The sequence below is a fragment of the Vanellus vanellus genome, assembly GCF_965231255.1.
Source record: "Vanellus vanellus genome assembly, chromosome: 3".
Classification (NCBI taxonomy): domain Eukaryota; kingdom Metazoa; phylum Chordata; class Aves; order Charadriiformes; family Charadriidae; genus Vanellus; species Vanellus vanellus.
The window spans coordinates 73,456,238-73,477,873 of record NC_138907.1 but is presented as its reverse complement, the minus strand read 5'-3'; the positions used below and the strand labels follow the sequence as shown (position 1 = coordinate 73,477,873).

The window sequence follows — 21,636 nt, the reverse complement described above, 5'->3', positions numbered from 1 at the left end:
TGCAGGGCAAATACAAGCCAGGTCTCAGCCCCGGCCCACATTACAGCCCTCTGAGATGTGTTCTACTCTCTATGGAGCAATGGGCACCTCAATGATTGGCTCCAGAAAGGAGCAACCTTCTCAAACTTAAAATCAATTTTGTGGACTCCTTTAATTTCCCTTTTTCCTTCTTCTTTATACTAGGAAATATCTGCATGCAAGCATGAAATTGTTTCTGAACACTTCACCTCTAAGCATGCAATATGATTGGCTTTTCTGGAAACGATGATGCTGAACAGAGATGACTAAACCCAATCTTAAGAGGAGATAAACAGCAAATACAGGTTAACTTCAAGGGAGAAGGCCTGCCTGTGTACATACTGGAGAAGCAAATCCTCCAAAAGCACGGGAGACGATCAAAATTGGTTTGCTTTTTTAAATTTGGGGGGAGTTGTGTTTAGGAAGAGCATCTCAGAAATGTTAGCATGAGTATACAAAATATTTATTATACAATCTATAAACTAACACCAAATATATTAGTTGAAAAGATGCCAACTGCAAATTTTAAGAGGAAAAATGAGATGTGAAAACCCAGATAAAGGGAATATTTTAGCCATGTACATTCTCCTAGCTAGTTATCAGCCAATTGTATCCAAATTATTTGGCTTACAAGAAGAACTTAGTATTTCAAAAATAGAGAATATATAAGTTAAACTTTTAAGCTATACACATTTCAGAAGATACAATGCCTACAGAACATTTTTTTTTGTTTCCCTACTTTAATATCTATAAAGAATAGCAACAAATGGAAAACCAGTATAAACAAGTTGCAATTTGGTAGTATCTTAGAACAATTCATTCAATGCAACGCATACAAACAGAGCAACCGAATGTGTTTATGTGACTCCATACGAAGCCTTAAAATATTCTGTATCACCACAGGTGATTTTGAGACTTCCCTCTTCCGTTCCACTACCTAGACAGAACAAGCTTTTACAAACATAAAAGAAGTATGTAACGCTGAAAGACAGTACGGTTCTGGTTGGCGTCTGTACAATGGCACTACAAACAAAAATCTTCAAACTTATTTTGGAAGAAGCAGATTTGAAGATTAGGTAAAAGATTACACTCTTAACTTGTAACAGACCAAGAGCTTGTATAATCACATGAGAAAATATAAAAGCTTGATGACTCCTGTGCATGCTTGGTCACAGATACCAAAATTATTTAGCATGAGTTGTCTTAACCTATGAATAAAAGTAATTTTTTATTTTTATCACCTTATTACTTACTAGTCAGTTCTATTAAAATATCTTTGTCCCATGTGTTTTAAAATTATTTATCCATTTGTCACTTATCCCTTGAAGGCATTACGTGATTTTCTGTTTGTGGCTGATTGTATCTTAGCAGTGCCTTCCTTCACAGGCAGGATTTCAATAGCCTGAACTAAACACTACAGCCTGGAGTGAATGTTTTAAAATATTTTTGAACTTCCAATGTTGTCTGAACTACATTACCATATTTCCTTTCATAATCCTTTGCCTACCCTACCAAATCCCTGCAGGAAAAAAGGTGAGACAAATTAATCCTTGATGAAACAGAGCTGCGCTAGCACAGAGTGTAACTAGCTTGCTTCTTTTCACTCTGCAAAGCATGAAACTCTCCACCGTTATAAAACTCTGCCAACACAACACACCGCACAATTGTTTTAAGGCTGCGCAGATTCCGCACAACTTCTTTGCATAACCGCCTCTCTGAAAATACCATTAACCTCATGGCACCCAGAAACAAAAATTCTGAAAACAGTCCAGCAGTCACAAGCAGAACAGAAGATAAGCACCATAGAAACATATTTACTATTTACATACAATCCTATAAGTCTTTGGAGACTTCATACCAGATGCATTTTATCACTGATGTTCTCATATGCTAAGACAGTTTTAATCCTCTGTTAGCCCACAGCTGTTACTATTAATCCGCTGCATAACCACAGGCTGTGAGCTTTATTTAAAGGGAGTCTAGAAAAGTTCAAATGCTCTCACAAACACAGCTCGCATATTGCGGTGGGAACACTGTCCCCAGAAGACTCTCTATTACCAATCAATCAATCACCCTAGCACTTAAAAAAGAAAAAACACCACTAAAAAAAATCCCCGAAACACCAAAAAAGAAGCCCACCCCAAAACAAAAAAAAAAAACAACAAAAAAACCACCAAACCCCAAAACAGCAAAAACCTTCAGCATTTACATGCTTTCAAAATTCTGCTCAGATGCATGGCAACTGCCGCTCTGGGTAGGCCCAAACCAGATATAAATAATACTGAAACTGAGGTATTTTACCTTATGAGCAGCAATGCTACTCTCACCCTGTATCAGCTGTAACGTTTTACCCTCATGCGCATCCTCTGTGTTCACAGAAGGCCAGAGTAGAGCAGACTGAAATTCTGTTACTGACGTGACCGATGTCGGCAAACTCTCCTGCACTCTTCCCTTCCTCTGATCAGCTGCTAACACCCCCAAGTCCCCCCAGGGGTTGAAGATGTTAAATAAAAAAAATATTAAATTCCCTTTTTTTATTTCTTTGCCACAGATGCTAGAGTTACAGAGCCGGACTGCATCACTCTCACCTACTCTTTTTTCCTGTAACCTTCAACACAGGAATTTCCAATCACTCGGTCTTACAGAGGACTGAAGTCTCCAGACGTCAAGCTCTTCAAGCTTTTGTGACTCCAGAAGCCACCTGCGTATGAGTGGGCACAGGCTGTGGCCTGAGCTCAAGGCATGGGGGGAATCTGACAGGAGCCCACCCTTGAGACTTGCCTTTACATAAACCAGATCGTAACGCACACAACCAGGTTCAATGAACATACTGTACCTAGGTACCATGGGAACTACTCTCCTTCACAAATTCCCTGTTTTTTTTTCCCATGAGTGAGCGTTACAACTCTATGTTGACAGCAAAGTAAGAGTTAGTTGCATATTATGTGAATGCCACGGGACTTCTCACATGGTTTCATTCAGCTCCTTTGTCCAAAGAGAACGTACTCTATTGCACTTCAAGTGTCTGTCTTGACACATCCCTTCCCCTTACACTCAGACTTAAAGAGCAAAGGTGGCAATGCCCTGCTCTAAAGTCATCAACCAACCAAAGGGATTCAGAGAGGAGAAAAGCTTGTTTTTTAAAAAAAAAAAAGTCACAAAAGGCAGGAATGAAAAACATCCTTTTGGGAGTGACATTTATAAGAGTGCCTTATTTAAATTGATGTTTCAGAAGAAAATGTCATTAAAAGATGCATACACTTTAACTCTTCCATCCAACTGAGTAATAAAAACATGGCACCAATAACATTGTTTTCACAAACACTTCTGGCACAAATCTTTCCAGTTGTCCCTCAAGGTGTAATATTGCCTCCAGGAATGGGGGATGGCAGTGCAGAAGCAAACAGACAAAAAGAGAACTGAAACTCCTTTTGAACTAGGAGAAGATTCTCTGGTACACAGAAGACCATTGCAGTTACCCGCAGAAGAGTTCTGCAATGAAAACACTGAAGACATTGCCTTGTGTTATTTTTTTTTCCAGATATGATGATTTTAAGGCTTTTTTTTTTTTGCTTTTTGTGTTTTCATTATTATTTTTCTTTTAAAAATTTCACTGATACCCTGGACTATGCCTTTGCACCCAATTTTTTTGGACCTCCAGCCATAATTTATAAACATTCCGGGATCAAATCCTCCTTGTGCTGCTCCCAGGTACATTCTTTCTGAGCAAACTGAGCGGAAGTAATAGGTTAACCAACATATGAGTCAAATGGTGGCTACATGCTCTACAGTCCCCTATAACCACCTCTTTTGTTCCAATTCCCACATAATAGTTATTTACATGCTAGCGAGATTATTTATGGAAAATCCTACAATTTTCAAAAACTAATGACTTTGGCTTACTTTCAGGTCTTGTAAAACGCACACATCTTTTGTTGCCTTTTCCTCTATTTCCTTGAGCTTTCTTTATTTTTGTAAACAAGACTTCAAGGCTTCAGTCATGTTTCACTACTGCAGATAAATGATACTTTGTAAGGAAGGAAAAGTTAAAAACCTGTCATGGCAGATAGTACCATTCTCTTGCCTTTCCCAGAATTACCAACTACTTACTATGCCTACATGAACCGCTGGCACGAAAGACTAGGCTACCCGAGATGTTGATCCTGCTTAATTATTTTTATGGCATTTATGCAGAGTAGTTCTCCTTACCTGGCTTCCTGCCTGCCACAGACACTTCCATTCCCACACAGCAACCTCTGTGTTGACAAGCCCAACAATTTAAATCAAACTGAAGAATGTTGAGCATCAGGAAGCTAAAAAATCCATGCTCAAAGGACTGAAACCAACAAAGCGACATACGCCTGCATGGTTCTGACAGGTCTCTGCCAATGTCCTTTGCTGTGGGAAAAAAAGCAAAAGCCCTTGATCCTGAATGTCACTATGTCTGGGGAGAAAGTCAATCTGAGCATGAAGTGTCCGAGAAGGGTGGTTCACCAAATTTGGCTCAAAATTCTATCTTTCTGATGCCAAGGACAAGGGAAGCAAAAGCAAATCCCAGAATACTTTCAGCCAATTATGCACCTAAGGAAAAAAATACTCTTTTTAAGCCCTTGCAAACAGCAAAACAGCCCACCAGCTAGCCTTTTCTCTTGTAATGACCATTAGCGTGCCCCAACATCAAGTAACTATTTCTAGCTTGCGTACAGCCAGGTCTGTAAATAAGCAGCTCACGTTCAGTTGGTATATGCAGGTGACGAGAAGAAAATGCACTAACGCTGTGCTGCCCCGTCTGTTTGGGGAGAGGCTGTTGGTGTCCATCCTGCACCCTGGACATCAGCTTTCAACAGCTCACTGGATCACGGCCCCCTGCCCACCCTGTCACGCTCCCCGGGAACCTCTGGCCCTCACAGGGCTGGAAGGGAGAGAGCAGAGTGAGAAGTTACTGGGGTTGAAGGAGCTGTGGGTAAAAAAACCAGGGACAATCTTGTAGCACTATGAACTACCCTGGCCATGAGCAAAACTTTGGGGATGGTCCCTGGAGCTGGGGCCTTGCGATGGCACTTGAAGGTGAGGGACTGACTAAGGAGAGCTGATGAGGAGGAGAGGCAAGAGCCCAGGCAGCACTGCTATGGTTCTCCTTCCCCTCCATGGCACACCATACTGGGCTGGTACCGCCCAGCCAAGATGCCAGAGCTGGAACAGGGACCTCCACCATGGCCCACCCCGGCATCACTGTGCAATCAAAAGAGTTAGTGCTCTTCTGCACATTAACAAAGGGAGAAATGCAGGCCAAATACTCGCCTCAGTGATCAGAGCATCACCTCACGAGGACATTTGTATTTAATAGTCAGACTCAGAAAACACTTAAAGGCAGGCTAGGGAATGACCAAAAGAGGCTTCACATGTGCATTTCCATTATGGGTCTGCTAAATTTGCAGTCTCTCTGCCCATGAACAATAAGAGGGTGGTTTTGGTGGTGCATATTCCCTGTGCCACTACTCTCTGCAGACGAACATGGGGAAGACAACACACTACGCCCCATGAAATGGCAGCCAAGCTCCCCCCATCCTGGATGACTGTCTCTACTTACGAAGCTGGTTAGAATCCAGAGGAAAACTACTGGTGCCACTTGACACTAACTGGATCCATTCAAATGAGCAAAAAGAAAGTTACAGCCATAAGACTGGATTATCAAGGGGAAGGGGGGACAGACCTCGGTTTTGATTAATTTGTAGTTCTGTCCTTTAGCTCAAACAAGCCCCCTTTGAAAACTCAACTCAGCACAAAGGACATGGGATAGCAGAGAAGAGAAGTCAGCTGGACTGTCTTCAGAGACGAGCATTAATAATAAATATTCTGCTTAATATACAAATTGCTTCTGTGTATGTCTCAAAAACATTAGTACAACAAAACTGACATTCACATCATTTTCTCGTATTCACACAGGACAAGTGAACTGTGGACACGTGCTTACACAGACACTCATATATGCATTCATCCAGAAATAAACCACATTTTCTTCAACCAGGGACTAACTCATCTGTTCTCTATAAACCCATCTTACTCTCACTTACCTAACCTGAAAGAGCCTTTAGAAACCCACATCTGCCAGAGAAGCATTTCCTCCTCTCAACTTTTAAGAGACTTAAATTAGCGTAAATCTAAGTCCTACACTGTAAGTCAAGATAAAGGTCCAGTATCTTCAAACACTTCGGGGACTTTAGAACAGAGCTTCCTCCCCCACAGAAGGGACACTAGTAACTTCATAATAAATCAAACGACATTTGAGGCTTACCTTCAAAAGTCATGAGTTAACAAGAAAGAGTTGCTTTAGGTGAAAATACCCGAGCAGATTTCCTCAGTATTAGGATGCAAAGTAATATATAACACAGATCCTTCTGTATTACAAATATAATTTGTTCCACACTGCAGTTGGAAGTATGCCGCTTTGCTTTGTTGCTTAAGTTGTTGGATACTAATTTTTATATCCCTTTGTTTTAAAGGGATGATCTCCTGGGACAAGTCCAAACGTGCAGAGTACTGATAGGGAAAGAGATCAGTAGTAAACAAAGTCTTAAAACCAATGCGAATGCATTTTCCGTAATTTGGAAGGCAATGCCAAAGAACTCCAACACCAGCAAAGCTTGTGAGAAAAGATGATCTCAAACCTCCTACGCAATAAAATCTGGATTTCTGGTGAAATCAAGAGCCTGCAGTTCAAAGTGAATATTAATTTCCACCAGTCACAGGAGAACTTATCTTGAAAGAAGATGGGAACGCTACCTCTGAGACTCAAGAGGTGATCTCTGTTCTGGATGGATTGTTATTTTTAAAATCACTTTTCTGAATTGCACAGAAGTCTGAAATACTAGCCTGACTCACGGGAGGTAACCTAGTGCTGAAGCAAGGCAGGCAAGAGCACAGTCAGCAACTGCACTCTACTTTCTCAGATATTCTGGGCTACTTAGTCAAGGGGGTGCGAGGCACAGGTGGGACACAGACGTGACTGTCTGAGCAGAGAAAGAACTGCACCCTCCCTCCCACGGTGGGAGGTTTTCGACTTCTGCAGTCTCCTGACAGGATGACTACAAGAGCAAGCCTTGCACCTCCCCTGCCGTTCTCAGCTCTGCCAAATACTAGAACTACCTAAAAATATTTAAACCTACAGAACAGGAAATGGCTTGACATCAGTTCCACAGAAAAGGATCTGGGATTGCAGCTGATCAAAACTGCGCAACCTCGTACTGCAAAAAGCAAACACTACACAAGCACGGCCTGTGAGACAGATGAGCGCTCAGCTGGAGGGAAGCCTCGACGGGCTGGTTTGGATACTTCAGGGAAGAAGTACTAATCAGCTGGAGAAATCTCAAGGAATAACAAAGGTTACCAGAGATCTAGAAAGCATGACCTAGGAGGAAAGACTAAGTCATACCAGGAAAAGTTTTCTAGTGTTTCGGCTAATTAATCGCGGAACTGTCCAACCCCTAAAAGCTGTGGAACATCTGCTATTGCAGATAGCAATAGCGTAGACATCTACCAGGAGTGGCACCACTACAGTTTGTCCTCCCTAGGACCCAACAGATGTTAGACAGGTCCTTTCTAGCCCTACATTCTCTCATTATTGTCGAGATCTAGGTTACTATGGGAAAAATAATGTTAACAAATTCCATGTCATTGATATTACTAGTATCCACCTCTGAAAAGGTGAGCTTTTAAAACTGCTAAAATAACTACACTGTAACAAAATCTTCCAAGATACAAAAGCCTCAACCACAAGTTACCTGGGCACCTGGTGATATCAGAAAAAGATAAATGGATCCTTTTCAAGCTATTATTGCGAGCAAATAATATTTTGCACAGCAAGACACTCTGATGACGTTCCTTACAGCCCTGCTCCCTGCACAGGACTCCCTTTTATCCGTGCATGCACTCAGACCCTGGGTTGCGTAAAGCTTCAAAGCTGTTTCAAAAATGACATCAAATTATCATTCAAGTGGATATGATAATGCTGCAGATCTTAACATACCATCCTAAATTAAGAGAATTATAGCTTTACGCTAGCAGTAACACAAGCCCTGTCAGAGCACATACAGTTTGATGTCAACTACTGAAGTCAGGGTAATTTGACATAAGGCAAAGAAAATCATACAACAGAATCACAGAATGATTAGAGTTGGAAAATCTAATTCTATTGTAACAATGAAAACACCTCAGCATAATTCAGCTATGGGTGGAAAACTAATGATTTAGCAACTGGTTTAAGAATGTAAATGTTATTATGTCCCGAGGAATGACAGCTATTCACTAAAATTATACTTCTATATCTACCTTTCCTTAAAAAGCTCTTCAAATGCCCTTAAGCTGTCTGGAAGAGAACACTGCATGCACAGTGTTATTCCCAGCAGCTTATGTCATATGTTCAGATATTTGGCATTTATTCGTGTACCCCCTATGTGCAGTCCCTGCCAAAGAAACGGTGCCAGGGCCACACTAGAGACATCTACAGTGGCTGGCCAGTCTCAATAGACATTCACTATTGTATCAAACACTGTACAATATTCAGTGTTGTGAATGTACTGAACAGAGGAGCAACACAGAGAATTAAAATGTGATGCCGTAATTTTCTAAACCAATACAAACACTGTTGGCTCCCTCTGGTGCTAACATATATAACAGTGCTACAAACTAAAACTGGTGCTAACATAATATAGCATAGTGTTACAAACTAAACCACCAAAGTAGTAAGGCAATGATATAATCCAATTATTTTGTACTGTAGATGACAGACATTTTAGTAATAAGTGTTACAGCAGCAGATTTTCTCTTACAGACAAAATCCTTAAATCCTTACTCACAGCCTGTACCAACAGTTCTTATATGGAGAAAACACGACACACACCTTTAAGAAGTGCCATTGTGATCCTGTGCACACACACACACACCACGTTTTCACTTCCTGAAAGTATGGTCTCCATCCCATTTTTTAAAAGCAGACTTAAAAAACAATTTCAGGCTCTTACTCATTAAATTGGCAGTGATTCCTACAGTAGTTTTAAAAAGCAAACCCAAACCACTTTTAAACCCACCCAATTATGCTACTCTGTTCATTTATACTTAAAAATATACATTTGTTATGCCGAACAGACTACCCAAATCAAATCAATTTTAAGTCATCTATTACTAAATCTGCTCTTCAACACAGTGTACAGAATAAAAAACAAGCCACTTCTTCTATTCACAGATGCAAGTGACTGTTTGCATTTTTAAAAATGCTATTCACAGCTTTGAATTTCCAGTGATACACCAAACTATCCAAATACAGTGATTTACATTGTAAGTATTATTCCTTGAATTGTTTTTAATGACTGTTTGGAACTTGCTCATGGCTATTCCAAACTGTTAGATTTCCAATGCAAAACAAGGAAGTTTAATAATCTAGTCCGGAAGGGCTGGATTTTTGTTGCCTTTTAATCACTGTGTGGAAAGAAGGGAAGCAGGCAACAGGTTTCTTTTCCCTCCTCCTCCTCCTCCTCCCTTTTTAACAAGATAAAGGTAGAAAAGCTTAAGGATACTGCCCTGTACACAGCCTACTTTTCCTACTTCTCAACAGATTTAAACACTGCTATGCAGAACAAGGTGTGCCTAAACCATGACAGCGATGCAAAGATTGATGTCAATCTCCTCCACCTCCTGGATTAGTGGGGCCCCAGTGCAATTCCCAACAGAAAAGGATTTAACCTGAAAAAAAAAAAGAACTGGGTAATGACCCTGTGGTTGAAAGGGAGTCTGGTGACAAGGGCAAGAGCAGGGTGTTCCCGGTGTGCTTCCTTTTATCAAGCCGTTCCTTATACCCATCAGCAGCAAACAGCTGGGTCTGGAGCACCATGCTGGCTGCTATCCTGCTCCTCTGGCTTCCAGACAGCACAAGGTTAACCCCACTCCCAAGCTTCCGTCCCTCCCTGAATTAAACAAGTCTTGCTGGCATTCTTCAGTTACCAGTTTGTAAATTCAGCACGAGACATGACTTAAGGAGGGAACACCTTTTAAAACTCCGTGAGAACCACAGGTACGAAGGGCCTTCTCAGCAGACACCTACCACCAAATCTCAGTCAACAAAAGAGTTCCTCCTCCACTTTCTGAAAGCATAAACTCTGTAATTTAACTGCCACCATCTTGAATCTTAATTAACCACAATTTAGCAAACCTTATACATATATTTTAGGTCACTATTCCCAAGTAAATTCAAATTCTGAAAAGAAGTTTAAAGTAAGCTCAGGAGACCAGGAGCTGGAAGACTTAGGTTTACTCCTAAACATCATCTTGACTCTCAGTGCAACACCTCATGTCCCTATGCATTAAATATGGAAAATATAAAATTTTCACTTAGTGCTTTGCAGAAAAGTATTATTCACACTTAAGTATTATTAATAACCCATCTAATAAGAAATATAACACTACTGCTTTATAAGGGAGTTCTATTTCTAGGATATTGGACAGCAGCTACGTATTATTTTCTCCATGAAAACAAACATTTTTATTCGTCATAGAAAACACTACCTCTTCTGGAAAAAAAAAAGGAAAAAAATCTGTTGCAACATCTTTATAAATACGCAACATCACTTTGTACTAATTTTAAATACAAAGCATCTATTTTAAATAATTTTATTTCATTTAAAAATAACTTTTAAGACACATTTTGCCCAAATGGAGGCTCAATATTCAAAAAGAGCCCTTGCTGTGATGTATTATTATACTGCATCATTATATTTTACAACATTGTTAACTATAACACCAAACATCTACTTAAAGGAAACGACTGTAACATCACTAAGTGGTCTTTGTTTTGCTTCAATAGCTTCCAGAATGTATTTTGCCTTTGCAGCTGAATGAAAAGGAATCATCTCAACGGATTTCTGGTCAGAAATCCAGGAAGAACTGTATTCACTACCATTAAGTGACAAAAAAGTTTGCCTTGTTTGCCTTGAATAAGAACAAGCATACTGCCATCAGGTATCAAGAAACAGCTTTTCTTCCTCAACATGGTCAGTATCAAGTAACATTAACAAGCAACTAGGTTACAAACTGTCACTTCAGAAATGTCACTCTTCGCTGTAAACGCATTTCCAGTGTGAGAAGAATGATGTGAACTGCCTTTTTAGTTGCCATTGTATAACAGGCCTTCGTGGAAAGCGCAGCGGATTATACGCTCAGGGGAGGCGCCATAGACAGCCCCTAGCCACCATGGCCAAGGTGCTCACAAATGCTGCTGACAGCTTGGGCCCGGGGAGGCGGGCTGCAGGTTATACAGCACTACTACTGATAACAGCAAGCCTGAAAAAAAACACTAATTCAGACAGCCTTTAAGCAGCTGATCAAAAGGTTAGGACAGAGGAGATCTAAGCAACAGTCAAAGTTGTTTTCGTTTTAACTACTTAGCCCTTTGGGAGATCACCACCTCTGCGGAGTGGGATGGTGCGCCCGTGCCTCAGCCCCCGCAGTTCGTAACTTTGAGTATCACCTTCAGCTGCAGAGACAGGTAAAGGCACACCAATATGCCCACATCAAATTGGGAAAGCTGATGCTGACCTTCCTCACTACAGTGCCAACAGAGGTGTTGGCCGGATTGCTAGGGGACAGAAACACCTTAAACCACGGCAATTCCTTGCTCTGTTGCAATAGAGGAAGGAACAGATGCTGCACATGCATAATTCTCCTGGTCCCAAAGTAAATTATGCCCAAATAGTCTATCTCCACCCATTAAAACAGAAGAACTGCTAGATGAAAGGAAAACATTCATAATAGATGCCTGACATTCCTGTGATCAACACACACCTGCTTTACGCAGTTCTCCTCATGCTGTAGAGCAAACTATCAATAAGAGGGCACAACTATTTCAAGATCAGAACAACCACTCCTCTTTCAGCCACGAGCCAAGAGTTTATTATTAAAACACAGACTAAGCCAAATGATAATTATGTCAAACATAAAAATGCCCTTCTTAAATGTCCTACATACAAACTCTGCAGCTCCTGCTGACATCTGCTAATTTAGTGTAAGCTTCATTAAGCTCAAGCCCTTTATTTAAAACACATTTTCCTCATTAAGGCTTCATTTTATCCTAGCATCAAGAACTCCAGAAATTACTTCAGATATACTAGAAACATAACAGCAGTGAGTTGCTGCCAAGGCCCATTTCAGATTGATATCAGTTTTAATAAGTAGTGACGTATTTACTGACAGATAGATCCTGGATTTAGTATTTTATTATCTGAATAATTTGTATGAGCATTTGAATAGGATTTTACCACTGCATGTTACTGCAAAGGCCGATTTCTCAAAGCTTTATCAATTGGCTTCAAATACATTGCATTTCTGTACCTGTCACTGAAAAGAAATGCAGTTTACCAATTTTCATCTTGCCAGTCACGTCCAAGACCCGTACGAGCAGAAAGATGTCCGACACAACCCCCCGGACTGGTAAGAAGCTAAGACGGGGAAGCTGACAGCAGAACTGCCTGTTGCTCGCACTCTCCCTTTTCCATTGCAGAGGCATTAAACCCCTAAGTAAATTTCTAACTCTGTAAAAGACTTCTAGCCAGCAGCCAGTCTTCTCTCCTAGGAAGGATTAGCTCTCACATATTTTTGCATAAATATTTGCTGGACGGGAACCTAACAACTTTACTGAGTAAGCAGCTCTCCTGAAAGTCCGTTCCTACATCATAGCTTTTACATCACCTAATCTAACGGCTGCAGCAGGCGCAGGTTACTCACCGATCAATCACAATCTCTTTCTGTCTTAGCAGCCCCTCTTTAATTTTCATTAGAGATTCCCAGTTGCTGAAGTCCTGATAGCTGGTAGCTGGGTAACTTTGACGTGATGTTCCAGTCGGAACCTGCATAAAATAATTGCGCAATTAGCCTCCAAAACAGTAAAGGTAAGTAATATCCCAGGTATTAGGGCATTTACAAAGCGGTTTGTTGTTTCAGAAACCTAACAGTAGTTCTTCAGTTTAATTCAGATTTGCTTTATATAAAACAATTGGATTTATAAACGAGTTTCTTGAAACAAATTTCAGTCCAGTGTCAGTGATTTACAACTTATTTTATAATTTCTGAAACTCTGAAAGCAGTTTAAGATTAAAAGCTTATTTAGAATGTAAGTATATAATTAAGACAAACACCATGAAATGTTCATCTGTTGCAATTCTTGTAGTACTACAAACAAGATAGCTTTAGACCTGCTGATAATTGCAGATAACAGTTACCATTCCTTTAACTTGTTTGATTCCCACCTGTAACTTTAGCATATAGAGAAAGAGAAATTCACCTAGACATGTGTGCATTTAAAATACAGAACATGGGAATATAATTCTAGTTAAATTCTAACTGTTTCCAAAAATAAAAGCTTCACAAGTAACAGGTTTCAGGCTTTCCATTCACCTTCACAAAAGCCAGGCTATGTGTCTGACAACAAACTGAGGATGACTGTTGAACTGAATATGAACCAACAACATTATGGTTTGGAAGAAAAGTAAACAACTAACTTGGATGTTTAATGAAGAAAATTTTTATACTCAGAATACAAAAAGTACTACAAATATTTGTATCAGGAATTCACACAAGGGAAGGTTTAAGTTAGAACTTCTGTGATCAGAGTGAGGGAACCCAGCATCAGCTGCCATGAGGTATCATCTAATCTTCCACCAGTTTTTTTTTAAATCACTGAAAAAAAGATTTCTCTTTTTATTATCTGGGAGGTGTCCTGAACCATGTTGCCTTTTTATGATTTTGGAAGAGAGCAGAAGGAAAAGAAAAAAAAAAGAAAACATGGATCCTTTTTTAGAAAAAAAAAAAGTTTAGATTTTAGGATATTTTTACTTGTATTGCTCTAAAATGTTTTAAATTTCATTTGAAGTTAAAATAAACTGTATTAAGAACAAGACATACCAGCAACAATTAAAATTAGGTAAACATCTGTCAAGCAATCCATGCTTCTGGTGAAAACTTTACTGTGAATTGTAACACTGAATGGAGAGAATTTTGCCTAAACCCCCATACCATGATATGCTGAAGTCAGGAACCAACTCCTGACAGCTGTGCTCTCTTCTGTAAATTGCAAAAGTATTTTTTCCCATTCAGTCTACTTCAGTTCAATCCCTAGCTTACCCATTGATAAAATGGACAGAAACACATTTTCCCTCTTTTAATGTGTAACTTAAAACTACATATAAGATGACAAGACTTACTAGTTTTAAAATCTTTCAAGACTGTGACCTGCCCCCCAAAATCAAATTCATCTACTTCAGGGAATATTTCCTTTGCTTAAGAAACTAGATAGCTTCAATAGTGAAATTAGTTATGAATTATTTTAAAAAAAAAACAAAACAAAACAAAAAACCAAAACACACATCGACAATTCTACAGATTAAACACTTCATGCCAGTTTCTGGAATGTTGACTGTGCTCCTTGCTGAACAATATAAAGTATTGTATCTTTACTGAAGAGGCTGGATAAACACTGCTTTTTGAGGAAAAGTAAAATGTGAAATAATATTAAAATAAAACTTTGTCTTAAAAGTATTCACTAATTTATGACTATGGTTAATATTTCTTATCACATGCTCATTCATGATTACATCCCACAAGCAATAAAACCCACAGAAAATATGTGAAAATTCTCTCAATTGTTGCACCTAAAAACGTGCCTCATACAATTGCTTACTGAAGCATAATCTAGGTATGAAAGTTTTGTGGGAATAAAATTTGTCACATCTGCAATTTCTAGTAAGTCAGTCCATTAAACCTCTGCTTGTTCAAGGAAGTTATGTTAAAGATGGCACTGGACTCCACTGGGAGGCAAGGAATGGCAAAGCTAAGTGCTGCTTGGATTAAGGTCTATCACCCATTTGTTAACATTTATGATCGATTTAACGGTTGTCTTGCTTCTTTTTTCATGCAGTAATTAATATTAGCATTAAAACATCCTAAATTGGTGATATCACCTTGGCTTTTTTTGGTTTGGGCAGCAGTCTAAGAAAACCCAGGAAAGACACCACATCATGATTCTTCCTGTAAGCAATACATGTGCAGAGTCTTCAAGGATCAAATGAATGTAAAATTAATTTTGCCCGCATCACTCAATCCAGACCAGATGACTTCAAAGTCATCTTTGGTGCTTACAGAATACCTTAGGATTGTCACATATTGTCCTGTATTACAGTTATCCACATGACTGGCCGAATTAACAGGCACCAGCACAAAACTATTTCAGTGAAATAGTTTTCTCTTAGTCACACATGCCATGTCATGCAGCATAAAGTGACAATATCAGGAACTATCACTGCACTTTGTGCCATGGAATTTTTTCCTTTGCTCCTCCCACTACAGTGCTGAAGAATGCTTTTCTCTATCTACCATTATGCTACAGTCAAAAGAAGAGAAAGAGTCCTCAATGCAGCTGGGATTAGATCCTTACTTTTCAGAGCCAGAAAGTCCATCTCTACCCAAAAGAATCAACCCACAAGGGTTTGACACGATAAACAGGAAATATATGGCTTTACAGAACAAAATCAAGCCATATATTGAGCAAGGTGATTTTGTCTTTAAGACTAAACTATAAAAATGAAGAGAATTAAAACCAACTATTTACATATGAACCCCTATTAACTGAAAACATCTTGGAAGCCACCAGTGGTTTCTCTAGCAAAATTCTTCAAAGTAAGACCATTACTTCAATCTATCAGCTTTGGAAACGTAATAGTTTGCACTAAAATTAGAAAGATACCCTTCAATTTTGGTACCATAAGTGACTATACAAGAAGTCAATTATATATTGACTGGCTGCTAAAGGCTGCTAAAAAAACACAGCAATGAGTTTTCCAAAGTTAACAACAGCAATATTTTGTCAATTAGATGCTAACAATAATATGTGGTTTTTTTTTTTTTTTTTTTAAATCTAATACATGAGGCCTCCTTGGCTGACTGACTGAGACGCTTTTAGCTTTGGAATATATCTAATCTTATGGAATATATAGATGCTGTATACACATACATAACAACAAAAAATATTATTCTGTATTATAACTGTGTGCTTCAATTTGTCACTCTGAACAGACGAAAACAACAAAAAAATATTTCTGTTTCCGATATCATGTTTCAGCCAATTTACAAAAAAAAAAAAAAAAGAATATGCTAAAAATACTTCTTAGCACTTCCCAGAATAACAAGACACTTCACTCATTTATAAGCACATGGCGTTGACTACTCCAAACAGCTTTCTAGCTGCTTTGAACGGTGTGGTAACACACAGGTGGTCCACTTACACTCAAGTATTTTGACTCCCAAGGACATCAAACCAAATACTAAGAGCAAGATACACTTTCAGGACTCATACACAGAAAGCCATCCACAACATCAAGTTCCCAACTTGAATCCTCCACAACTGCAAAATAAAATACCATCTTGAAACGCACAGCATTCTTTTCCATCTGCCCTATAAAATACAACTATTTTTGTCGCCTGGCACCTCTTCCAAGAGTATCAGCCTTGGACTGAGAACATCTGTTCAGTTAAAACAGTATCCTTCGCACAGTGGCGTCCAAAGGTCTTCACTAGCTTGTCTTTTGACAAGGGCTTGGCCTTGACTTTCACAACCTGGCAAGCCTTCAAGTCACTGCTGAGGCACAGCTATCTACTGAGAAAAAAAAAATAATTAAAAAATCTTTGCTGTACTAGCCTATATGCAAATACTTATTGCTGGAACACACATTGCTGACCGATTCCATCATGTTTCTTAACAGTGGGAAAATAATTTTTCTCTGGACTAGAGGGTAACAACACTTGGATAACTTGGGCCAATAACAGCTGAGATTTTAATTGTGCTAATTAAAATTATCTTCTCCAAACATGCTCGTAGTTTGTGTCTGAAACAGTTCAGTGTCTCAGCATAGAGTAGCATAGCGTTCCACATAACAAGTTGTATCACAAAGTAAAAAGGTGGAGTCCAAAATTGTCAATGATAGCTAATCTCAAAAAAGGAATGGATTTTAAAGCTGGGGTTCTTTTTCCCCCTGAAAGTTGCAGTTTAAATAATTTAACACTGTCTGTACTACAACCATAAAGTTTTCATAGCCCATTACTAACCGCTAGCAGAGCGCCAACAGGTTATGCTAAGCGAATGATCTCTTTTGGGCAACTGCTTGCACTGCCCTACGCTATCATAAACCCTCTCTGTAGGTATCATTCTTCTCTCACTGCATTTTACAGGCATTCATTATTCAGGAGAAAGAATTCCTTGCATCCACAGCTAATCCAAGGCAAAGAATCCATGCAACCAACGTCAGCAGGAGCACAAATGGTTCCTTTTGTTTAACTGACAGCAGAGGAAACAAATATGAGTGTCCTCACAGGCTATGCTTCGGGGACATGGCACTTGCCCTACCACCTCACTGGGCAATGAGGGATAAAGAAGAGGTGGATGTGGCACCAGCAAGCCCAAACGCACTGTTATCACAGAGATGATCCTTGCTCTTGGCTTCCATGTGATGGGAAAAGGATTAGATCTGTAAAGGCAAAGCAGTGGCCACTAATGAGCTCTGCAACTGCTCCCCACCCTGGGTAAGGAAAGAAGGATTTACCCATCCCTTCCTCCCCACCCAGATTTTCTCCTAACATCAGGCCGAGTGTTTCGGCTTACAACAGCTCCCTTAATTCAGACAATTCAGGAGGATCATCCATCTTCTTGCCAGCAAAACATGACAGGGCTAGAGGCTCTCGCGCAGGAAAAGCAAGAGGAGGCTGCAATCACGGAATCAGGCCCTAATTTTAAATAACTTTAAAAGCAAGGCAAGGAATCATTTCTATAGAAAGAGACTGTGCCTTGCTGAAATGCACTAGAAAGAACAGCCTCAAAGCAGCATTACAACAGATTCCCAGCTCAGTAAGAACAAGGCTATGGACTGATTCAAGAAATCTTGATTTGTGGTGTCTGTATTTCACCACCACCTACTTACCGGTCCACTCTGCTCCATCTTTGCCATTTAGGGAAGCCAGTGTTTCTGCTCAGCAGGATCTAATCACTACAGTTCTTGGCAGCCACACCTAGGCTGTATCGCATTTTGCTATACTTTCACAAGTCTCCAGCAGCCATGGAGGAGAGAACAACCCTTGCACCCTTATTCCAGCCATGGTACACATGGGGTGTTTGGGGGGAATTTTTAATGAGGACATAATTAAAATTTGAAACATCACCAAGTTGTGAGGTACTGAGAAATACAGATGTATTGTAGAGACGTTAGCACTGCCAACAGCAAGTGGTGAAATCCAGTATGGAAAAAAATATCAAAAAAATCAATAACGCTTGGAAAAAATTCCCAAACATATACTTTATACAGACATGTAACCTGCAAAGTAGTTAGTATAAGAGGAACCACAATTAACAGGGAGAATAAACATCACAGGAGTTCACAATTTAACCGTCCTGAAAATCAGCTTAATGCAAGTCTGGATTGCCTATATATATATAATACGTCAGGGCACAGAGAAAGGGTGGGAGGGAAGGAGTAAGACAGTTACTTTAAATAGCTCCGGCTAGAAGAACGTGTTTAGTTCTAGGCATCGTACTACCAGAAAGCCACTGCAATAGTAGAACATGTCCAAAGAAGAGCAAGTCTAATGATTAAAAAGCTTAGAAAGAGCGACATGCAAGTAAAGAGCTAAATACCACAAAGGCTGAAGAGACATGAAATCAGACAGCAAATACTTTGTTTCCTAGGCTGACAGTCCATACAAACCAAGGCTGATGGAATGAAAGTTGAGATATGACAATTTGACACAAGAGTGTTGGGAGAAAAAAAAAAAACACAACAAAACAACAACAAAACAAACAAACTAAAAAGAAGGAGAAAAATGGCAAAAGCATCTCACAAACAATTGAAAGAGGGTTCAGATTTTAAGATTTTAGGATCTACACTAAATGAAGTTTATGAACTAAAGGGCAAGCTAGTCCTTACTTATGACACATCAGGACTTCTTCTCAGTGTTAAACTATGCTGGGACCATGTACACGTGACTAAGAACAAAACTGACTACACTATGTTGAGAAGTGAATTACAGTTAGGCTCCAACCTCAGACTGAAAAACAAGATCAAAACTCATTTAAGATAGGACTCACCTTAAAAATATATAGCCGCAGTTGAGCTACATGGATGCTACAGAAAGAATTTCTACATAATAAGCAGCCAGCATGACAGATGCACTAATTGTTACCCCAGCTCGCAGTAGTCTAAATTAGTGTTGGTAATTTGGAGTCTCAAAATTGGCTAAACAATGCAACAAAAAAAGGACAATCCCCCCCCCCGCCGCCATTTTCATGTGGGTTTTTTGCCATTACAGAATCAGAGCCATTCAATTTGGCATTGCAATATCATATAGGGCTTTACTACGCAAGCACACGAAGTTCTTTACTACTGCACTAACCCGCTCCTTCTCTTTGCAGCAAGTGTTTAAAATTGCAATGAGTTGTTCTGGTCTGCAAGGGGGGCCGGGGAGCAACGTGCCTCTCTTCGGTTAACCACATTATTACATCTGTTGTAGGACTTTTTAAAGCTTTTCCAATAAAAAAATTAAAATGCTAATGCTGACTCTTTACAGACACCACCACTATCATCGTATCTTTTAGAAAGTGGAAAGCTTTCAAAAAGGAAAAGAAGAAACAATAACAGCATTAGAATGACTCCTAAATGCAGCACTCCCACTAGCCATTACACATTTTCAAGAACCTTTACCGAAGCCTCCTTCACAAATGAAATTCCCATTGCACACAAGGCATTATGTGCTTATAGAGACCTCAAGGACTTGACCCAAATAAGCCAGGGAGGAAATTAACTGTCCTATGAGTTACTGTTATTTGTATGTTTACTTCTTCCCCAGCATTGTTTATACTGCAGTTGCTTCTGAACTTTATCAAGGTCAGGTTTGATAACCACAGCAAGAGGAAGACATGATCCCTTAGCACAATGGCTTACAAATGAATTAAGAAAAAAAAAAAAAAAAAAAAATCACAACAAGTACATGGTTGCTGGGATACTAAGAGAGATGGGAGAAAACAAATGGTAAGGTCAGGTATGCTATTCACCATGGAGCGAGGAAAAAAAAAAAATAGCAGAAATTTGCTACTGATGGCATAGTTACAGGGTTTTGATAGCAACCGCATGGTCACTTAAACGTGGCATAGGTTTACACTGGTATCAAAGGGAGCAGGCCCTTCTCACCACTTCAAACATTCATACCTTTTAGCTCCCTCCTGACAGCCCTAGTCCTACACTCTCCCTCCATCCCGTACACCTGACGGTTATTTGTATGTAGGGCAGGCTCCTATCAGATTCATTGTACAAGGCCACGTGAAAGCTAGCACCGGCACACACCGTTAAGTGTACAGACAGCGTACAAGACAACAAGGTTTTCAGTGGCACAGCTTTGTGCTGGATTAGTACAAACACACAACCACAAGGTGAATTATCTCAACTCTAGACAGTGCCAAACCTTCCAAAAGTATCGGTTTGTGGACTGAATATTTTCTAAGCTTCTGAAAAAAAATACTACTACGCAGTTGCTGTGACAATGTCAAGTTACTGACCAACACCCGGTGGTTAAACATGCAACCAGTTCAAGAAAAGGAACTTCCACATGAAGATGGCATAAGAGAATTAAAAAAAAAACCAAACAAAAAACCAACCTCCCGCACTTTCTTATCTTTTGAAGTAGTCCCGCCTGCGCAGGTTATCTGATTTACGAGAGCACACACAGGACCAGCAGCAGAGTCCACAGTCCTAGCCTATAGTCAGAAACTGTACATGTGAAAGATCTGTATGTGCTCAGAATCTGCCTCCAACAAGAGTTCCTAAATAAAACAGGAACACAACAGGGGATTAGTAAGGGAAGTGAACCAGAATGCTGGCCACCGTTTAAACTGGCAAGGTTTCGTTCCCGCTAGCATCCTTGATGGTATTTATTGTGCAAAAGCCTCAAACAACAAACTAGGAAGTCAACATATTAACTCTGAAAAGACTTTGCAAGATCCCTACAGATGCATGTTGTTACCGTACGAGTCAGGGACGGCATCATTACAGGAGGCTGCAGCCACTCAGCAGTCCTCCATGACTTTCTCATCTCTGCCACCTTAAGCCACTATGTTCTTAAAGGGTGAAAGCGGCACTCCCAGAGCTGCAGGCTGCCTTATACACCCTCTTCTGCTTATCTTCCTATGAACAACTACACTTCTCTCACTTTTATGTGTTGTTATAACATTCCTTTATACTCCACACAACACCAATATTATTTTTGTCAGAAATCCTTTCCATTTATATTCTGGCAAATGTTATGAACACAAAACACTTCTAGGTGCCACTTAATATGACGTTAAAAGCAACAGTGCCTGGAATTTTCCACTGATAACAATTGGGTCTTTCCTAAGTATAGAAGCACTTGTTTTATTAAGTGTTCATTTTATCTTCCCATTACATTGAAATTCAAATGTTCTTTACTAAAAAAAAAATAATAAATCTTGAGATAAAAGGGACCTTCTACAAGGAGAACGATTTTAACTATTTTTTTTCTTCA

At 39.6% G+C, this 21,636-nt stretch overlaps 1 protein-coding gene across 1 annotated transcript in view; it reads right to left on the bottom strand.

Moving 5' to 3' along the window:
- The window catches only part of CEP85L (centrosomal protein 85L), a 123,198-nt gene that overhangs the window by 22,645 nt on the left and 78,917 nt on the right, over positions 1–21,636 (bottom strand). Inside the window, exon 4 of the mRNA XM_082481490.1 lies at positions 12,790–12,911. Coding sequence (XP_082337616.1) covers positions 12,790–12,911 — 122 coding nt within the window. The remainder of the gene's footprint in view (positions 1–12,789; positions 12,912–21,636) is intronic.